The sequence below is a fragment of the Cheilinus undulatus genome, linkage group 23 (genome assembly GCF_018320785.1).
Source record: "Cheilinus undulatus linkage group 23, ASM1832078v1, whole genome shotgun sequence".
Lineage (NCBI taxonomy): Eukaryota > Metazoa > Chordata > Actinopteri > Labriformes > Labridae > Cheilinus > Cheilinus undulatus.
The window spans coordinates 20,963,905-20,985,406 of NC_054887.1; the positions used below are offsets into that span (position 1 = coordinate 20,963,905).

The 21,502-nt window shown below is 38.1% G+C and overlaps 1 protein-coding gene across 4 annotated transcripts in view; it reads right to left on the bottom strand.

Moving 5' to 3' along the window:
- Positions 1–21,502, bottom strand: part of ccdc146 (coiled-coil domain containing 146) — a 77,095-nt gene that overhangs the window by 17,241 nt on the left and 38,352 nt on the right. For 3 of the 4 annotated variants that reach the window (XM_041780643.1, XM_041780646.1, XM_041780645.1), the window contains 6 exons: positions 18,383–18,550; positions 17,560–17,648; positions 14,881–15,045; positions 12,821–12,896; positions 12,183–12,331; positions 11,870–12,098 (listed from right to left, as the gene is read on the bottom strand). In XM_041780643.1, coding sequence (XP_041636577.1) covers positions 11,870–12,098; positions 12,183–12,331; positions 12,821–12,896; positions 14,881–15,045; positions 17,560–17,648; positions 18,383–18,550 — 876 coding nt within the window. The remainder of the gene's footprint in view (positions 1–11,869; positions 12,099–12,182; positions 12,332–12,820; positions 12,897–14,880; positions 15,046–17,559; positions 17,649–18,382; positions 18,551–21,502) is intronic. The other variant, XM_041780644.1, reaches the window with a different exon arrangement.

The following is a 21,502-nucleotide window of genomic DNA, read 5'->3' on the forward strand; positions in this document are numbered from 1 at the left end:
CTCCCTCTTGAGACCAGTTCAAATGAGGAGAACAAACCTGAATTTTAAATATCTGGCATTGTGAGAATATTGTTATTTCTGGAATTGTATACTAAGCATGAACTGACTGGAACAATACTGCACCAGTCTTATCAGGGGGTAAATACTAAGCCCCTGGCACTAATGAGACGGCTGGTTTAGCCTAGCAGAAGGACATTTGGTTGTTGTACAGACTGTCCACAAAAAAACCTTTAAAGTTATCAAATTTTGATTTTGCAAAACTATTCAGCTTTAATAGGAGCAGAAGTTGTTTGAATCTCTTTATTTAATACTGAAAAGAAAGATTTAGTGAGTAATAAGTGCACATCCCAGTATTCCCTTGATGCAGTCCCATCTGCTATTTTAAAAATGTCTGTTAAAACTTAATATATTTTTCATACCCTTCTTACTATATAGCTTCAATGCAATTGCCAGTGCTAACACTGTCACTGAGCAGGCAGCCAAAAATGCAGGCCACCTTAGAGAATACTTATGTAAGGAGTCCTATCAGCACAAAAACAGATAGGACTTCACTTTCATCTTTTGCTAATTACTCAGAGAAATCAATGAATAAATCCTCTGTGTTTATTTTGAATGGTGTATCGATTTGGCTGGCTAGCTTTGCAACATTGGATGAATAAATATTCAGTGTGAAGAAGCCTCATTGCATTAGAGATGTTATTTATGTCAGAGCTTAAAATGAAGAATAACTTTTCAGACTGCGTTAGAGTCTGTAAAAATACCAGGCGTGTGCCCACTCCTGACTTTAGAGTTTGATTGATCTGTGTACCACCCTCATACGTGACAATCCTAAGCCATTTAAACACTGCATGATGGATGGATGCGGCCTGTATCTGTCACTCTCCTTCTCCTCTCTTCAATAAATCATCTTTCCTCTGTTGTGTCCTCTCTCTTAACATTTTTATACCCGTCCTCCCGCCCTCTGTTTGTATACGCTGATGTTTGTCTTTCTCTTTGTATTCATCTGTCTCTGTGTCAGTGTCTCTGTTCTGCCTGCCTGCCTCTCTGTTTTCTTCATCTGACAGTCCAAAAGAACCGCTGCTTTCTTGGCTCATGAATGCTATAAACTGTTGTACATGTAGTAGCAACTATGCAGAATACATTAGCATATCATTTGCATAATTTTGCTCAGTAAGTTAGTTAGCATGATGGTTAAAACTGCTGCATAATGGAGACAAAATGCATGCAAAACAGCACTAGATTAAAGTGACATAATGAACTTATTTATACACCAATTCTGAAAATGAGGTTTCAAAGTGCCTCAAAGTGAGGGCATAAAAGACAAAAGGAAAGACGAGTGAAGCAGAAAGGTCAGGAAAGTAAAACAGCATTAAAATCAGCTTCATAATAAGGTTATGTAAGGTTAATTAACAGAACATGTGAGTGGAGGCAGAGAGCAGAAGCTCAATTGAGGAATATATTATGATTAGATATTAAATTATGCTTTTTAACTAGAAATATTTGACAGTTAGTCACTTTGTATTGGAAACATGTTGTAATTAAATGATTCACACTGGAACAACTGTCTGCTTTTGGCTTTTCTTCAAGAGTTCAACCTACACTCTCCTTTTCAGTTATAGGTGCAACAAACATGAAAACCAGAGAGCTGTGGGAAAAAAAAGCAACTGTGAAGCTGAGAGAAGATGGAAAATCAATCAGAGCCATTGCACAAACATTGACTATAGCCAGTACAACCATTTGGATTGCCCTGAAGAAGAAAGAAACCACTGGTGTTTTAAAAAACAGACGTCGAATGGGTTGATCAAGGAAAAGAGCAGCAGTTGATAAAAGAAATATTGTGAAAGCTGTAAAGAAAGAGCCTAAAACAACTGTTAGGGACATCAGCAAGAACCTCCAGAGGGCAGGAGTGAAGGTATCATCTACTGTTTTCACAAGACTTCATGATCAAAAGTAAAGAAGAGGCAACATTAGAAGATGCCAGGCTGGAACTTGCCAAAAAGTACAGATAAGCCTCAAAAAGTCTGGGACAAAGTTTTATAGACTTATTAGACAAAGATGAACCTTTACCAAAGTGATGGGAAGGCTTAAGTCTGGAGAAAGAAAGGATCTGCTCAAGCCCACTGTAAAACACAGTGGAGGTAATGTCATGGGCTTGAATGGCTGCTTCTGCAAACAAACTTATCGGGAGATCCTTGATCATGCAGCAAGACAATGACCCAAAACACACTGCCAAAACAAGAAAGGAGTTCATCCGGGTCAAGAAGGGAAAGGTTTTAGACTGGCCAAGTTGATCCCCAGACTTAAACCCTATGAGCATGCATTTTACCTGCTAAAGAGAAGACTGAAATATCCCAAAACAAACAACCGAAGGAGGCTGCTGTGAAAGCCTGGAAAAGCATCACAAAAGAAGAATGCTAAAGTTTGGTGATGTCAGTGAGTCACAGCTTGATGCAGTTATTGCAAGCAAAGGGTTTGCAACTAAATATTAAATCTTATTCACTTTAAAGTCTATCTGTTCCAATACTTTTGCTCACCTAAAACTTGGTGTGCTGTTACAAATAATGCTATCTTCAAAGTTGTGTATCAGATCCAGATGAAAATACATGGAAATAAAAGCTAAAATGTTGTTCCTTTGTCTCATATCCATCTTTACCGAATCCCCACCCCCCACCCCGGGGATTAATAAAGTATTCTGATTCTGATTTTGATGTCAAACTCAAATGTTTTCAGTCCACAGCAAAAATAAAGGAATTGCCTCACTGTTCCAATACTTTTAGAGGGGAGTGTATCACAAAAACACCAAATAGAGAATGGATAACGCCAGATAAAAAAATAATTTTATGAGTTAGGTTAAGCTCAAAATGGGAATAATAATAGACAGACCATTAATCACCTATAAAGTAATAACTGATTGCATATGATTTGAAAATATCCCCTCAAAAGTGAGCATCAGCAGCTATGGTGCATTTTTCTTCCAGCCTTGTTTATAAATCTCAGTAGAAATCTGACGTTGGAATCTTGAGCAGCTGCAAACTCACTGGAGGTCCAACAGCAAGATGCCATCAGTGGAATACTTCAGCAGTGTTATGACTATATTTGGGAACCATCCAAACTTGTCTGAAAGCTAAAATCAGATTTGGCGAGTCACCAAATGACTTTAATTGGTTACAGAGAGGAATTTCACACACCACACATTGAGAATAGCAAGAGAGACTCATCCGTATGTGCCTTTGTGATTCCTGTGCACTTGCTTTTAGTTTTCTCTCTACCTGTCTCACTCGAAGTCTCTTACATTCAAAACACATCTGCACACGACACCACTCACAGCAGGTTTCCCCATGGTAATAACTTCCAGACAGGTTGGACGAAGATTTAAGAGAGCGACAGACAAATGATATGACTCACCACCTTAGGGACGGTGCAGTACATCAGCTCCACCCTGATATAAATCCTACTCCATTACTGCCTGAGTGTACGCGCTATGAGTGTATCTCTGCATGTTTGTGATTTTATGAGTACATGCGGCTTTGTGTAGCAGTACTCTGCCATTAAAGGACTGTGGAGTAATATTCAAATGTTGCTGTGAGGCAATTATGACAACTCCACCAACATGCCACTGATCTGAGGGTGTGCAGTGATGCGTGCGCACCTGTATTTGTGCTGTCAACGCGCCAGCAACTCATAAACAAGCGGTACATTCAGAATCCAACACCAACTTCTGTATATTTTGTGGCAATTAAAATTCCTCTGAGCAAATGAAAGCCTCAGAGTATATTGAACTTCAGTGGTCTCACAGATGGCTCGATCTATCTTTGTCAAAATTTCCCATCAAGGGGAGGGTGTGTGGGGGGGCTCTGTCTGCAATGAACAGATAAACCGGTCACAGATGAATACAAATATACAAATATATAATAAATCGACAGCAAGGCAGCTGCATGGAAAATTGAATTCGCATAGAGAATGAATTCGCAGGGAGGATGAATTGAGGTGGCAGGCTTTCTGAAAAGGACCGACCTGTGTGATTGGCTGTTTTGGCACCCAAGGGAGGTAGATAGCTGTCAGGAGGGAAAACAGTGATTTTGTAGATGATGTGCTATTTACACACACACAGAGGAGGGAAAGCAATATGGAATGAGCGCATGGATGAATGCATCACTGAACAGATGAACCGATTCACTAATCAGGTTGGTAACTGTTGATTGTCTCTAAGTTTCAGGAGAGTTTATAGCCAGACTGTAGCAGCTCTGTGAGAGAGAACAAAGCAACAACCTCCCTTGTTGAAAACATGAAGCTGACATGGAAAAACAATAAAACTGCAGGTCCTTAAAGCAGGGTATACACTGTGCAATTTTCAGCCAGTTCAGACGTGAATCTTGGGTTGCTCGACTCACTTTGAGTCGACTTAGCCTGATCATGTGTCGTTTGTTGCACAGTGTACAGGGGGAGACAAAGGTCGACCAAAGCCTAATCAGCTGCTCCTGACTGGTCGGATTGATTTCAGGCATGTTTGACATTTTGGTTGTAGTACTGCACACACTCCCACAGAGGCATTTTTTCTTTACAAAGTGTATGACGGCATTAAATCAGCATTAAAACAGCAGGCCTCACTGTTTGGTCTGCCTTTCTTATAATAAAGAAAATAAACAAGCAGGATGTAGCCCTACCTGCTAACACAATATTTTTAACTGCTAGTTGTGTTTGCTGTTTGTGTTTGCTTCGGGACCTCCCAGGGGGGGCGACAAAGATCTTAGGCAGGGCGCGAGGCTTTGTCTGTTCTGAGGCTGCAAAAACTAGATTTGCAAATATTGATCAAAACTATGATAAAGCAGTTATTAAGTTGTTTATGCAAAGGTCTTTTGATAAGAAATCATGCATAGGCCTCTTTGGCCAAGAAAAATGGTTGGGAAACACCAACCTAGAAGATAGTCTGAGTCGGCATTTCTAATGTTATGACTGCCACTGTTAGACTTTGGAGACCAATGGATGATGCCACTGATTGTACTTTTTCAGTCTATGGCAGTGATTCAGACATGGAATCTGGCCAGTCTATCAGCTTTGAAAGGTTAGATGGGGGGCTTAAAAATAATTTTATCTTCACAGGTGGGGCAGCAGGAAAGTTTGGGAACCATTTCCCAAAAGACGTGGGATTATGTCCTTATTTTGTAATTTTCTTATTTAGGAGGTTTTATGGGCATCAGTGTTTTAGTTTATGTGAAGTACACAGCCAACAGTCCACAGGTTAGGACGACTTGAAAACAGCTGTCTGCCTGCAACAGACACTACATGTAATATGTACATTTTTACAAGATGCTGATAGGACTTCCAACACTTATTTTCCAACGGGTGAATAAAATAATGGTGTGGATGTTATGGAGAGCTGAGCAGAGACACATGAGTGGGCAGGAAGGAGTGCAAATTCAGCAGCAAATAAAATCCTGCAGCTTCCTGCACATTTGTGAGGAGGTGTTGATGTTTCTAAGTTCTTTAGAGCGCTGGTTCCCAAATCATGCACTGTGGCACACTGATGTGCCTTAAGGCAAATCTCTGTGCTGTGGGAATTTGTACAACTGTATCTTTTGACAACTAGACATCAACTTGAGATACTGTACCACATTTTAAAGAGGTTATTTTATATGGTTATGGATGTGGTGTGCCTTGAGATTTTTGGCTTTATCTTAAGTGTGCTTGGAGACCAAAAAGTGAAAACTACTGCTTCAAAGAATAACCCCTGTGACACAATTTAGAAAACAACATCTTTTTTTGTATCACTGCTTTGTCATTTTTAGCATTTTTCTTTCTATCATAACTTTGGCACTTTAAGGCACTATCGAATGTAAAAATAATGTCTATTGTATGATCTTCAAGCAGTGGTTCTCAACTGGTCAAGTATCAAGACCCACCACCACCATCTAGGGGAAATTGTGACACAAAGACTCAATTAAATGTAAAGAAAACTGTGTTTTTGGGTCTTAGATGGAACAAAACATGATTGAACGAGGAGACGGAACAAAACAAGAAAGTTTAAAAAAGGCATAGTTACAGAAAGGCTTGGATGCAAAAAAAAAAAAAAAATCCAAGACAGTATAAAAATTTGGTACATTTTTGAGGATTTACCTTGCTATCTTGGGAAAACCAGCTTTTTTTATCCTAAGACTGGAAAATAAATAATAATAATAATAATAATAATAATAATAATAATAATAACTTTATTTATATAGCACCTTTAAAAACAATTGTTTACAAAGTGCTTTAACAGACATAGCACTCAGGGATTCACAAAAAAACAAGGAACAAATTAGCAATAAACTAGACAGAGAGTCTTGATAATTAAACAGAAAGTCAAAACACACTGAGATACAGATGTCTATTAGCATAATTAAAAGGAAAAGGAGGGACATAGATGATGATGAAGGCAGTTAAAATACTGAAAGATGAAAATATTTAGGGAAAGACTGAGTGATATTATATGACAGTAAAATTATGTACACAAAAGAACACATATAAGAGGACTACATATAAGAAGACAACATCACATCATTAGCAATAAAACAAAAACAAGAAGATTAATAGCAGGTAAAAAGAGAAGGAAAGGAAGGAAACTTCAAATGAAATAAAGTAAAAATAAAATTAAATGAGAATAAAATTTAGATGATATTAAGATGGCAATGGAAGGAAAAGTCAAGATTAAAAGCAGAGAGCAACAAAATGAGTAAGAGTGATTATAAAATAAGCAAAGTGAAGTTTCACATGAAAGCAATTCTGTAAAAGAAAGTTTTAAGGAGTGATTTAAAAGATGTCACTGAATCTGCTAGCCTTATCTCCTCAGGCAGGTCGTTCCAAAGTCGAGGGGCCCTGACAGCAAAAGCCCTGTCTCCTTTAGATTTGAGTCTCGACTTTGGAATGACCAGGAGCCCCCCGCCCGAGGATCTAAGGCTGCGTGAGGGCTTGTAAGGGGTCAGCATCTCAGTGATATAACCTGGGGCTAAGCCCATAAGAGCTTTAAAAGTGATCAGTAAAATCTTAAAATCAATTCTAAAAGTGACAGGAAGCCAGTGGAGGGAAGCGAGGATAGGTGTGATGTGATGCCGTCTGTTAAAACCAGTTAAAAGCCTAGCTGCTGTGTTCTGGACCAGTTGGAGGTGGGAGAGAGATTTTTTAGTGATGCCAGAGAGAAGGGAGTTACAGTAGTCCAGTCGGGAGACAATTAGGGTGTGAATGATTTTTTTTCCAGATCAGCAGGGGACAGGATGGGTTTGATTTTTAAGATTTGTCTGATATGAATGAAGCAGGACTGTACAACTGTTTTGATGTGTTTTTCAAAGGTGAGATGTGCATCAAATATTACTCCTAAGTTTCTGGCTGTGGCTGTGATGTTTGATGACAGTAGACTGAGGGAACTTTGGATTTGAGGAATTTGAGAGTTTGGGTAGTTGAATAAAATTACTTCTGATTTTGAGTCATTTAATTGTAAAAAACTTTGTGCCATCCAACATTTGATATCTTTAAGACAGTGAAAAACAGCAACTAGGCAAGTAAAATCACCGGGTCTCAGCGGGAGGTATATCTGTGCGTCATCAGCATAAAAATAGAAAGACAGGTTATGATGTTTTATGATAAAACCTAAAGGGAGCATATAAACAAATAAGATAAACAAATAAGGTGAAATATGGAGAAAAGGACTGAAATATTCTTGTTATCACAGAAAATACTGAGTCAAATAAAAGGGGTGGCTGTTGTTCCACTTTGGGCTCCTGTACACCAAAGACATTTGCCAAAGTTTGCCACTCATTCACAACCCACCTGAAAGATCTCTGCAACCCATTTATATGTCCAGACCCAGCACTTGAGAACCACTGTCTTAAAGTATGTGGCATTCAAAAGTATAAAAGTCTTGCAAATTTTGACAACAGCCCTAATCAAAACAGTCCTATAATGCTAATGTCTCAATGCTAGCTTGTTAAATTTCCATGTTGGCAGATGGTGTTCATTGCCGTAGTTAACTGTGGTAGCACGCCATTCTATGGCACACAATACAGTGTATTCTGAGGGGGTAATATTTCTTGATATTTTAGCCTTGACTTGAGGTTGACCGAGCCACCAGCAGGAAGTCATTGCCATTCATAGAGCATGCTGCTAGCATGGCTAAAAAAGGACAGAGTGGAATGTACAGGATCTACAGCCAAATGCAAGGTCAAGCAGAAAACAAAAAGGGAGAAGAGAAAAAAGAGGGAAGTGAAGCTGAAGGGACTCTCTAGTAAAATAATAAAAAACCCTACAGAATGCCTCAAGGGGAACGATAAAAGGATGAGTATTCTGATAAAAGCGAAGAAGGAGAGAGTAAAGATATAAATCATGAGAAACAACAGAATGTAACAGTGAAAGGAGAAATATGGCACCAGCAAAGGCCTGGTGTAGCACATGATAAACAGCAGAAGGAGTAAACAGATGGAGAAAAGGGAAAAGGGTGTTTTTCAAAAAAAGAAAAAAAAAAAAGCAACACATGGGGAAGTCTGTTCCAAAACTGCGTTCATCCAAAAAGAGCACAAGAATCAAATGAGAAAGTTGTCTGGTCCAACAGCAAGTCAGAATCAGTCACTCTGATCCAAAGCTGCAACACACCCAATCCCATGACACAGCCACTGGCAGCGACTCACAGCGTGTATGTTTACCTTTTTCAAATCTGTCTGCTTCAGTGTGTCTCTCTAAGTCGATAAACTGCAACCATGCTTGAGTGTTTTTGTGTTTGGTATTCATGTGTGTCTCTGTTTTCATACATGAAATCTGTGCTGTGTGGTTGTTTTGGTTCATCTCACTTGGTTTAGTTGTTCTTTTTCCTCTTTCTGTTTGAGGAGTAAGTTAGCAAAAGTTTTGGTCTGAACATTGATCGAATATCTGAGAACAATTGACCACAGACAGTTCACCTCAGTGACAAAGTAAGAAGCTCGGCCCCAAAAGCAATGTTATAAATTAACCACAAATGTTCAGTTCTGAGTTTTCTTGGAGCCTTTGTCTTACAAAAGGAAGTTCTTGTATGCACTAGTTCTACAAAGAATCTACAGATGTCCCCATATGTCAGTGCATGTGTAGAAGTACTGGTGTAAGCATTTATGTTTGAATATTATGCATTACAATATGCTTCTTCAACCTTTCATTTCTCTATTTCTGCTCTTTAATCACCTGCTTTGAAAGGCACTGAAACAAACTTTTCTGATGTGCCGGTGTCATTTATATTCTGTTGTAATAAAGATGGAAAACAGAAATCTTCATTTAAAGGTGCATGAAAATATTAGCAAAACTTAATAGATTCTGGATTGGTTACTCGGTATTCCTGGCTACTGGTTATTCAGTATACCTGGCTACCATTACACCATGAAGAAAAAAGAACACTCCATCAACTCAGATAAAAGTGATGGAAAAGTATAAGGCAGGTAATGGATACAAAAAAATCCAAGGCACTAAAGACACTGTTTTCCCTCTGACACTAAAGAGTTTTTTTTTTTCAAAAAAGCCAAATTACATTAACCATGATTGATTTTCAAAATCAATAGAAGGGAAGAACATCCAAGGGAATGAATACTAGTTAAAGGCACTATAGTCTGTCGTTAGGATGACAACTCTTATGTGACTCATAAGATCCACTATGTTAAAACTCCAGGGTATTTTCCTCCCTTTGGGATCTTTGCGGAGCATGTTTTGTAAACACACTTATCCTTGTCACATACTGCTACACCAGCTACTGTTTCAGATGATGTTTCAAATGCTTTTATTATTGGTAGATTTTACTGATTAATATTTTACAATTGGAATAATAACTATCATGCATCTCTATGAAATTCATAGTGTGAAAATATCAGACTTTGGTTATAATTGCCTAGCATCTATTTGCAATTCCCTGTTAAAAAATAGAAAACAGAGGTGGCTAAACCATCATCACTTTCTGTAAGTACACAGTCTGGGACAATACTAACCCATTGTTATTATATGTAGTGTACCCAGAGTTGGAAAGTAACTAATTACATTTACTCAAAGTACTGTAATTGAGTAGCTTTTTTAAGTACATTTTAAAATCAGAACCTTAACTTCTACTCAAGTTTTAACCAGATTAACTGTGCTTTTATTTAAGTACTATAGTCTTGTACTTTTTTTCACCTCTGTTGACTACACAGTAGTCCATCAGTGAGAGAATGATTCCACATCACAACCCAAAACAGCTGATAACTAATGGGGTTCTTTTGCTCATGTTTATGGTGGGTTGTTTGATATGAGACAAGGTCTCTGCTGAGTTAGATTCCCAACCTGTGACTTCAGGTGTCCATAAGGGATGCATAGTGACATTTCTTCATTGTTATGCATTGCCTTGATATTAGGTTGACTCTCTGCTTTGTTCTTGCAGAATTACCAGAATTTCAAGACTTACTGCAGCTCTGTCTAATTATAAAATATTTCTTTAAAAAGTGTAGTTTAACTATATGCAGTGTCGACTTAAATAGACAATTTTAAAGTGTTAAACTTATATATAGTTAATAAATACAACTCTTTCAATTGAGCTTTATATTTGACTTTAATATAGAGGTGTGACTTTACCTTAACAACCTGGTTGGAGATCTATTCTCTTGTTGTTGTTGCCAGTAAGGAAAGATTATTTTTTAATGTACAACTCCTCTGTAGCTACTCTGGACTCAGTACTTAAATTACACTTTAAATACTTTTTACTTTCACTTGAGTAGATTTATAGACCAGTATCTTTACTTCTGCTTAACTAAATTTTAGCCAGAGGAACTGTACATTTACTTGAGCACGATAGTTGTGTACTCTTTCCACTTGGCTAAACATTTCACAGTGGACCTTTAAGGCAAAAATCCTCCGCTACAGACCCTCCTGCTCTCTGTGACTGCACTGCTGTTTGTCTGTAAAATGATCTGCTATCCTCTAAAAGAATCAACAGACTCTGAAAAAGTCAAATTTTGCAATTGAATCTCTGTCAAAGAAACATACTTCTGCTAATTTGAATGCATGCTAAAAGAACATTAGATTGACTGACTGGATTCAAATCCATGCACAGCTACTCACTGTTTTTCAGAACAGCTCATTAGTAGAGCAAAATGAAACTATGTCTGCAAAGTGAAGTCATCTTAAAATAATCTTACTGGAGTTCCCCTAACTTTAAAAACAAAGTTGAACAATAGTTTACAATACACTAGACACAAATAACTCACATGTACATACAATCATGTATTTCTCAACATCCTATGAGAACTTTTCCCTGATTTCTCATAAATCATAAAAATGTCTTAAACTAATTTTTTCCATGCAGCTGCAGGAACACACACACATGGCTGATCAATGGCCTGAAGTACTCTTGGACATGCATACAAACATACCGAATTTACCTAGAAAATTCCAACACACATTCTGGCTTTTCAGTGCATGTGATCCCACCACAGAGGAGCTAAAAAACAGGAGTAACTGCTCCCAGATCCACTGGTTGAATGACAAAGTAGCCCTTGCAAAAAATATAGGGTTTAAAAGTACAATACATCTGCTCATCTTCTGAGAACTATATACAGCCACTGCTTCATTCACAGTAGATGGAGTGTTTTTCTTGGCGAGAAATAAGAGCGGATACAAAGAAAGAAGAAGTGGGCGTTGGAAGAGTGGCACTAAGACACTGTCATCGCTGTTCAAACAACACAAGAATAAATGATTACCATGACATTTGCCTATCATCCATCCTCAACTGTTTCAAAGAGCGCACATCTTTCCGCCCACGACTTTTGCAAATAATTAGTTTGACGCATTCAAAGTTTAGATGCAAAACTTACTTGTGGTTCCCCAAGTCTATCAGCGCCCAAACATGGACGTTTCCTACCTCAATCTGCAGCATTGTGATCTCCTCTTCGAACTTTCTCTTCAAAGGCACCTCCTTCTTTTTCAGCTCTATCTGTCTCTTCTCCTCATTTATGACCAGCTGTAAGTCTCTCATCTCCTTCTCCAGGCTCTCCAGCATCATATTGCCTTTAGTAATGGCAGCCTCCTGAATGTTCACTTTCTCATAGTAGTTAAATAAAACCTCCTCGTGCTCCAGCAGCTGGATGCCGCTGTAGATGACAAACAAAGTAAAGGCCTTAATTTTTAGTAAATTTTCTGATTTAGATCACTCAGGCAGCATCTTGTGGACATACAGAGAATTGCGCCTTTGCATGGCCGTTTCTTGATTGCGATTAATCTCCAGAAGAGCTTTCTCCTGGACGTTGATCATTTTTGAGAGTCTCATTGATTCCAGTTTGTTGTCTGCAGACTCCTGACTCAACTGTCTGTGCTTCCAGGCAGCCTACAATACAAGAAAAAACTAGATAATAGACCTTTGAACCACATGTGTTGTTTTCATTGTTTAAAGCAGTTCAGTGGCTAATTTTGTTGCATTACTTGTGATGGAATGAACTTCTGCTTCTTGGTGAAAGCCACAACGAGAGTAGACGCCACAAAAGTTCACAAACTCTGGTAAACGGAGCACTGGGTGTTACTGTCTGAGTGTCTTATGTAACACAAAGATAAATACGGGGAAACTTTCAGTTTGCCTCCTGAACTCTGAAGCTGTCAAAAACAAGGTTTAGGAGCCCAGCAAGAAATCCTCAGAGCTCTCAAAACAACTAAGCAGCACTTTCTACCCTGTGTCTCTGTTCAACTGTGTGGTCCCTTGAACATTATTCCCTATACCATTTATATCACTTATATAAACTGTTATATTGTAGACACAAGATTTTGGAGCGCCATGTTTGTCAGGTTTATCTCTGTTTGTTTGTGTTTGAAGGTATCTGACCTTTGAGATGTCATTTTGGAGTTTGTCTCTCATTTTGGCAATATTAGAGAGCTTCATCCGAGCCTTTGTAAGTGATCTGGAAAGGACATAAAAATGATTAGAAATTAACCAGAAAAGGTCAGTATAGATGTAGATATAGCTTGAATTAAAAGGCTGACAAATTTTGCTTTCAAGCTCCTGTAAGGAGCATTTGTGATGATTTTTGCACCCTAGAAAAAGTGATACCACTTGACACGTTTGTCAGCAATGCAAGAGTCAAAAATCACAAGTTGAAAAAAGTGTTGTTGTCAAGACCACACTAACAAACATGCCCGAGACCAAAGTCCGGCCAGAGTCCAAAAACCCTGAGTTCTGTCAGTCTACGACCAAGACAAGACATAGACAAGTAAAAATGTTCTTGATGCCCCAGCAAGACCAAGCCTTTAAAAAAGTGGTCTACGGACCGTTCTCGAGACCAAGACTGTTCTCGAGTACTACTAGTACTAGCAGTACTATTACTAAAACACTAGAAAGTAATTTATGTACATGTATTTTTTAATCAAGTACAATAAGCCGGTAAAAAATGAATGCTGATGGAGCTTTAAGCTTGGATGTAGCTACAGTGAAAGCTTTCTTGGCAGAAAATATGTATTTGCCCAGTTCTGGAAAGTTTGATTCTTAACTTGCTCTTCCAGCCAGCGCTGATTTAACTGACAATTGATTCACTAGTTGGAGACAGGAGGTCATAAGGTTAGGTCATATGACCCTTAGGTAAGGCCTTGGCCTTCCTTTGCTGTTGGAGGGTGGAGCTTGAGGCATCAGCAAAATCATGAAGCTGAAAATACAAAAAAGTTTTCATTTTCTTTTGTAGCTCATGAAGGAGGACTGTATAAATATTAATCTCTTTCATTGCCAGCTAAAGCTCCTCATAAAGCTTAAAAAATATAAAAGTTTCTACTTTAAAAAGTCAGCACTTGCTTTAAGGCTATTACATTTACACAGAAAGATGGATATTGCTCATTATTTGCATTAGCAGGTATACTTCAGACTCTGCAGCATGATGGATTGTAATTCTATAAACGAAAAGGAATTAAGAGAGGCTTTTTGACACTTGTGGGAGAATAAAATAATTTTGATTGGACGAATGGTTCAGTAGGTGAGGTTTTTCTCACCAGAAATTGCGAGAAAATAAGCTACAAATGAGTCTAATGCAACTTATAAAGATGTAAATTAACAATTAAAGACCCTGTAAAGTGAAAATAAATCTGTGTTTAGGTTTGTTGTATGACAGGTCACTGTGTTATGAACCCCTAAATCAAATTTCAGTAAAATAAAACACCTCTAAGATTATAAAATTAAGCTTCAAAATCATGAAAACTGAGGCAGTAAAATCTGCTCCAGGATGGTGTGGGCGTGTCTGTTGAATGAGCTGAAGCCACGCCCACTCAAGAGAAATAAGATCCTCTCAAATAAAAAAAATGCTACAATCTGCATTGGGGAAAGCACTCATGCTATTAGCCTGTCTCTTGACCTTAGAAGAAGAGACAAAGCCCATATTCTGGCTCTAATCTCTGTTATGATGCTTTAAATGATCCATAGACCACTGTGGCTGATAGATTTGGCAAATTTACCTCACAATTAACAGGAAAAACAGCATTTAACTGACTGTTAACTTTCAATAAAGGCAGTGACATCAGCTAACAACAGACTGTAGTGTTAGAGGGCGGGGTCATTCCCCACTGTGGGCCCCTGACATCATGAGCCCATATATCAGCCCCACCCACATTAAACCTGGCCAGGAAAGAGGTGAAAAACTTTCTAACAGTCTAAATCCAGAATTCAGTCACATGCAGATCTAAGTGTTGTCACATGTTTACAGCAGCCATATTCTAACAAATCTAGAGTGTTAAGACACAAATTATGGATTTTACTTTTCAGGGTCTTTAAATAACTTAAATTAAATAACTAAAAAACAAAGCCTGACAGAAAGCAGACACCCATGACTATTCCTCCCATTTACCAACCAAGTTAAACACAACACAGAATCTCAGTGCTGCCCTCCAAAACACACTAAAACACACCTGTCCTTGTTGGTGGCAAGGGTACGCTGGATTTCCAGCTCATTTTCCAGCACCTTCACCTGCTCCATCAGCTCTGTGATCGTCTGGGAGGCGATTTGCTTCAGCTTTATGTACTTGTTCTTCTCTTCTGTAATCATGTGGCAAAGCTTACAATACTGTGATACCCTGAAGAGAAAAGCACTTATTAGTGAAGAAGCCATGGTGGATCACAGGATGAAACCTCTATCAATGGCAGCATTTTTAAACATTGAATCATTTTCCTTTGATTTGCTGTATATTCTTGGTAAATTTGTTCAGTATCATGTTACATAATTTAGCATTTACATTGCAGAGAATGTATAGTGCTGTGAAATGTATTTCTCCCCTTCCTGATTTCTTAACTTTTGCATATTTGTCACTTAAATGTTTCAGATCATCAAACTAATTTTAAGATTTGACAAAGATGGGGCGCGCAGATGGTCGAGTGGTTTAAGGTGCTACCCATGTATGTGGGTGGCCCAGGTTTGAATTCGGCCTGAGGCTCTTTACCCCGTGTCTCTCCCCACTCTCTTCCCTATTTCCAAGTCTGTCCACTGTCCTTCCTCTATCAAATAAAGCCATGAAAAGGCCCAAAAATAAATCTTTGAAAAAAAACAAGAAAATATATTGGACAAAGATTACCTATGTAAATACAAACAACAATACAAAATAAATACAAAATGCAGTTTTTAAATGATGATTACATGGTTTTCCCTCTGTGAAAATGTAGCTCCCCTCTAGTTAAATCATGAATTAACTGTGATTAACCACAGTATTGGAAAACTGAGTTAAATTTCACTGGCCACACCCAGGCCTGATTACTGCCAGACCTGTTGAATCAAGAAATCACTTAAATAGAAGCTGTCAGAAACATCATGCCACCATCTGAAGAAATTCAAGAACAAATTGACATCCATCAGTCTGGACAGGGTTACAAAGCCATTCTCTGAGGCTTTGGGACTCAAGTATACCGTGGTGAGAGCCATTGTGCACAAATGGAGAAAACTTGGAACAGTGGTGAACCTTCCCAGGAGTGGCTGGCCTACCAAAATAACTCCAAGAGTGCATTGATGGCTCATCCAGGGAGTCTTAAAAGAACCCAGAACATCTGTGGACCTGCAGGCCTCACTTGACTCAGTTAAGGTCAATGTTCATGATTCAACAATAAGAAAGAGACTGGGCAACAATGGCATCCAAGAGAGAGATACAAGGCCAAAACCACTGCTGACCAAAAAGAAGAAAAAGGCCCGTCTCACATTTTCCAAAAACCATCTTGATGGTCCCAGAGACTTTTGGAGAAATATTCTGTGGACTGACGAGACAAAACTAACACAGCATTTCATACAAAGACCATCATACTGAATGGATTAAAAAATGAAGATTTTGTAGTGGCCAAGTAAAAGTTTGTAGTTAAATCAGAATGAGATGCTGTGGCATGACCATGGTCGAAACCCCTCAAATATGGCCAATTGAAACTCTAAAAGAAGAGAGGGCGAAAATTCCTCCACTGTGTTGTTGCCCCCAAGGGCTACACGAGACATTAGTTTAGGGGGCAACTACTTTTTTACATATGGTCAGGCAGGTTTTGATTATTTTTTCCTTAAATAAATGAAATTATCATTTAAAAATGCACTTTACTCAGGCTATCTTTTTCTAACATTGGAATTTGTTTGATGATCTGAAACATTAAAGTGTGGCAAATATGCAAAAAATAAGAAATTGGGAAGGGGGCAGTTTTGACAGTCAGCCTCAGATCATAGGGATTCTGGTACTTTTACATCTGCTACATTAATGCCATATCTTAATATCACTCTTCATTTTAAAGGCTTAAAATCTAAAGTTAAAAAAGGCAAACTAATTCTATTTACACTCAACAATCAAGTAGATAAAAAAGTTGTTCCAACAGATCTTTGTGCTAATGCAACGTGGCATTTCATTAAATTTCACTTCACAGTTCATGTAAAACATGTGAGCTGTGAACAATGACTGCTAAAAAGAACTGCTTTCTTATTTTAATCAGACACAGAGACTAAACAACATTTAATTATCATCCTGCCCTGTTTTTGCTTGACATGATTCAGCGTCTGGAGCTGACTTCCTCTCAAGTGCGTCCACATTCGACTGCGGTGCACACCTAACTGTATGCACTGGAAGTGTATGCTGTTGTACTGGGTGGTGCCACACGCATTAGTCTGTGTCTGTACGCTGAAGTATGACCAATTAGGAGGTTCTGGTTTTGTGCCCAGACAACATGTGCAGATGTCTGAATTAATTGTGATCCCAGCTGTTACTCAGATCAGAGGAGGCAAACAAATAACAAGGGAATCAATAATCATTTGGGGAATAGTCATATCAATATGCTGTGAAAAGGAACTCAATATGGACCATTTGTGCTGCTGCATGTGATGCAAAAAGTGATCAATAATGGCATTTATGGAGAGTTTAATATTCCTGTGACATGCAAAAGTTTATGTCTGTATTAGAAAAAGTAAAAAGGGGGGGGGACAGGAAACGTGCAGACAGCCAGGTGATCATTCCTCCCCTTATACTGTCTATTAACAGCTTAGCAGCATCTGTGTAACCTCTTTATCGTGACACAGTCCTTTGTTTCTAATGAAAGGCGGCTGACAAGGAAATAAGCAGAGGAAAGAGCGGTGACACCTGCGCTGCAGCATAGTATTCAGCTTGTTGTGGTCCGTGATGATTAAGGCTTTTTCCTGCAGCTCCTGCTGGATGTGCTGGTTCAGCTGCTGTGGATGGAGTTACACAGGTAAAATTACAGTATCATCACTTCCATGTGGGTGTGTGAGATTTCAGCTCACAAACATCAACCTTCAATTGTATTTGTGGGTTAGCATTTTTCAGTGATGTAGCAGCTTTTCTTCTGACAGATTTAATGCATAAAAAGAAAGAGGGAGCTTATCTAGCAGTCCTGCTTTAGTGGATAGATTTTCAAGCAATTTCTATATCAACTCATTCATTTTGAAGATTTGTATTTAATTGGATTTTATCACTTACTAATCAAGTATTCGTACTTGCAAATATTGCTGGTTTGCAATACTTCCTTAGGAAAAACAGCACATGCTTTATATTTCAGCAGAAATTATGCTTTGAAGTGAGTCCAGAGCAGTTTTTGAAAGTAGCTGGAAGAATCACTTTTTGACTAAAGCCTCAATTTTAAAGCTAAAATTGCAGAGTCTTCAAATTTAACCAGATAATCCTGAAAATTGCACATTATTACAGCAGTGATCTCGGTAGAGCTTTAAAATGTAGACATTTTCACTCCTTGGTTTTTTTCCTGTCACATTCATGCCTAAAATATAAACCTACTTAAGTCCTCTTTGATGCGTTTGGCACATTGATGCCTAAAATATGCATGACTTTCCCCACATAAGTGATTAAATGCACAAAAGACAACATCAGAATCTATTTAAATGTACACTTGCATGTCTGTGTGTTGTATGTGTCTCTGTTTGTTTTTAACCTCAGCCCTGAGCCGTTCACGGTGCTTCTGGCCCCTCTCCTCAGCTTTGATGTGTGTCAAACATCGGAGGTTATGGAGTTCTTCTCTGAGGCTGTTTGACTCCCTCAGCAGCTCCTGAATCACACTGAACTGCTGCTTCTTTCTGCTCTCCTCCTCTGCTGCTGATAGCTGGGGTTGGAACATATTCAGAAGCATTTTGAGTCGAGAAATGTCACAACTTCAAATTTCCTTGTTACTGACAGCAGAATGGCAGAGCAGTGTGGACTTAGAGTCTCTAATATGAGATAGATAAAGGATGAACTGAGGAACTTTCTGAGTTAAGTGCAGACGTCTCCCAATAGAGATTAAGCTGCTACACATTTAAAGTTCCTGTTAACTTTTGATTTGAGTTGATTTTGACGCCCCCTGTGGACGAATCAGTACTTTAAACTCTTTGCTGATGTACATCAAACAAAAAAATACCTTCATGCTCTCTTTAAAAAGTCAAAACATACCACTCATCGGAAATATTGGCTGTGGAAAATGTAAAAAACAGCTGTTTCTTCCCATCACCACCTCCTGAATTAGCTACCACGAGCCACAAAGAGACTGGACAAGTGTGTCATTAGACACCCTAAACTGATAAGCATGCAATCGTGCTGAACAATTTCTTAATAATGTACGATTACGATCATACTGGACAATATTGTGACTTGTGATAAAATCCATAAATCACACCATGAGTCTACATGCTTGATTATCAAACAAATGTAGAGAATAATGATAGTTTTGAAGTGTGTATTTCTTAACTATAAACATACAAGTGTTAGAAGCATAAAAACTGAATTTTTACAGCATTGCTTTCAAACTAACTTAAAATTATCCAGAAAAAAGTACTTCTACTAAGTGCAATAGTTGCACTATTGTAAACTTAAAGGCATTTCTGCGGGTATTTTTGTAAACCTTTTAAGTGCTACGTAATACAGAATTGCAGCCTTTTATGCACTAATATAATTGCACAACGTAATATGGCAATTGATTAAATTAATTGTGCAGCACTAGCTTGCAGGCATACATTGTATTTTCCTCCATTTCCCATGATAAGGTGTAAATTTAAACGGTTTTCTTGAAATACTGTGGAACTAAAACACTTAGAGCTGTGTGACAATTATGTTTTCCTCAGTTAAAAAGGCTAAAATCTCAAGAAAATTACCAACACTTACTCCTTATTATGGAAAAAACACAGAGTAACCTAAAATAAATGGATTCATTTCAGCTTAGGCCCTCTGTGCATCATAGACTTTTTACCTCTGTTTTTCCAAGAACACCTTCGTGACCCACTGAAAACAGCTGTGTGACCTACTTTTGGGTCCTGACCCACTAGTTGAGAACCACTGCTGCAAACCACCTCGTCTGACACCCTGCAGAAGCATTATAAATAATATACGTTTAAAAATAACAAAAAAAAAAAACCCTTCATAACACTATCAGCATTGTTGCTGCCAGTCTTATTTGCTTTTGTAGCCTGTAACAGTGGTTCTCAACTTGGGGATCAGGATCCAAAAGTGGGTCGTGAGGCTGTTTACAGTGGGTCGTGATTTGGTGCCTGGAAAAATACATTATAGCAAAAATCCAAGGATGTACTGAATCCTTAAGCAGTGTATCTGTATGTCTTAATTCTCTCTATTTTGCAGGACAAGAAGTAACTTCTGGTTGTTTCCTGAGAACTTGACTTCTTTATCCTGTTATCTTGTATAGAAGTATTTGAAGAAAGTTGTTTTTCGTATGATAATGTCTAGATTTCTTAAGACCTTCAAAAACAACCCAAATTGATGTTTTAATTGTGCACAGAGTTTGATCAAATATTAGTTTCTTGTTTAACCATTTTCGTTCCAACTAGAGCTTGTTTGTTAAATTAATTTTAGTAGTTAAAATCTGGGTCACAATTTCAACTTATGGAGGTGGTCGTGGGTCCTGTGGCTGGACCAGATGAGAACCACTGGCCTATAACATGGCCTGAGTATAAATTTCAATCCACTCCATAAGTAGCTTTGTACAGCACTTTTAATGACTATTGTAAAATATAGAATATAAGCCGTACCCATTTATAAGACGCAGTTTCCCAAAGAGATTAAAGGTTAAAACTGTCTCATAATTTCCATTATGTTAAGCAAAATCTACAACGTCCAGTTCTGGTGAAGCTGTTCAGCTTTTAAAGAACTATCTTCTTTCTCTGGGTGGAGTAGGCTACTCTGCTGTTTACTAGTGAAGAAGTTGATCTCTCAGCCTGCAGATGCAGTTGTGAATTATGGACACAAAGTCAGCTAGAAAGCTTCTCACCTCCACAGGGCAGTTCATGCCTTTAATTGAGGGGTCTTCAATTAAAGCAGTACTCCCCCAAATCTATGTACTGAACCGCACATGCTTTTTTTTTTGTCACTTATTTTTAATTGGGTTACATTTTTAATATAGGGTAAATAAATGGATAGAAAAACATAGGAAAGCACAGACTTACACAGAAATGAAACCATTCAATCATAACGCGAAAATTAAAAAAAAAGAAAGAAAGAAAGAAAAAGTTGTTAAGGTCAATGGGTTACAAGTGTTTTTTTTTTTTTTTATAACCACAGAAGGGGGATTCAGGTTCAGTGGTTTTTCCTTTTCAACCCGTATATGTTCTCCTAAGCCGTGTCCACTCAGGTCACTTCATTGCATTAAAACAAAGACAAAGAGTCCCTGTAGTTACATAAAGCAAACACAGAAATTACATTTAGACAGCCTGACTTTTATAAATGACTTCTATCGCTTTACTGAGGTTATCAGTGCTCACTAGGAGGCATTACTTTGCTCCATAATTTATTAAATAAATTACATTCATTGAAAACAATTCATATGCTCAAACATGAACCAAGGTACATATGCAATGAATATTAATTCACTGATGTATTGATACTTATCTTTGATTACAGGCCAGAACTCCAGCCTCCATATTTGCCCAAAAATCATAGTTTTTTTGTCACCCTTTCCAACTTTCAGTAAACTTTATGGATCCCAAACCGAAGTGGATCAAAGGATATCTTTAGATTTTAGTATCCACTTTGTGTGAAAAAATACAGCTTTTCTTCCTAATTGTCTGAAAGG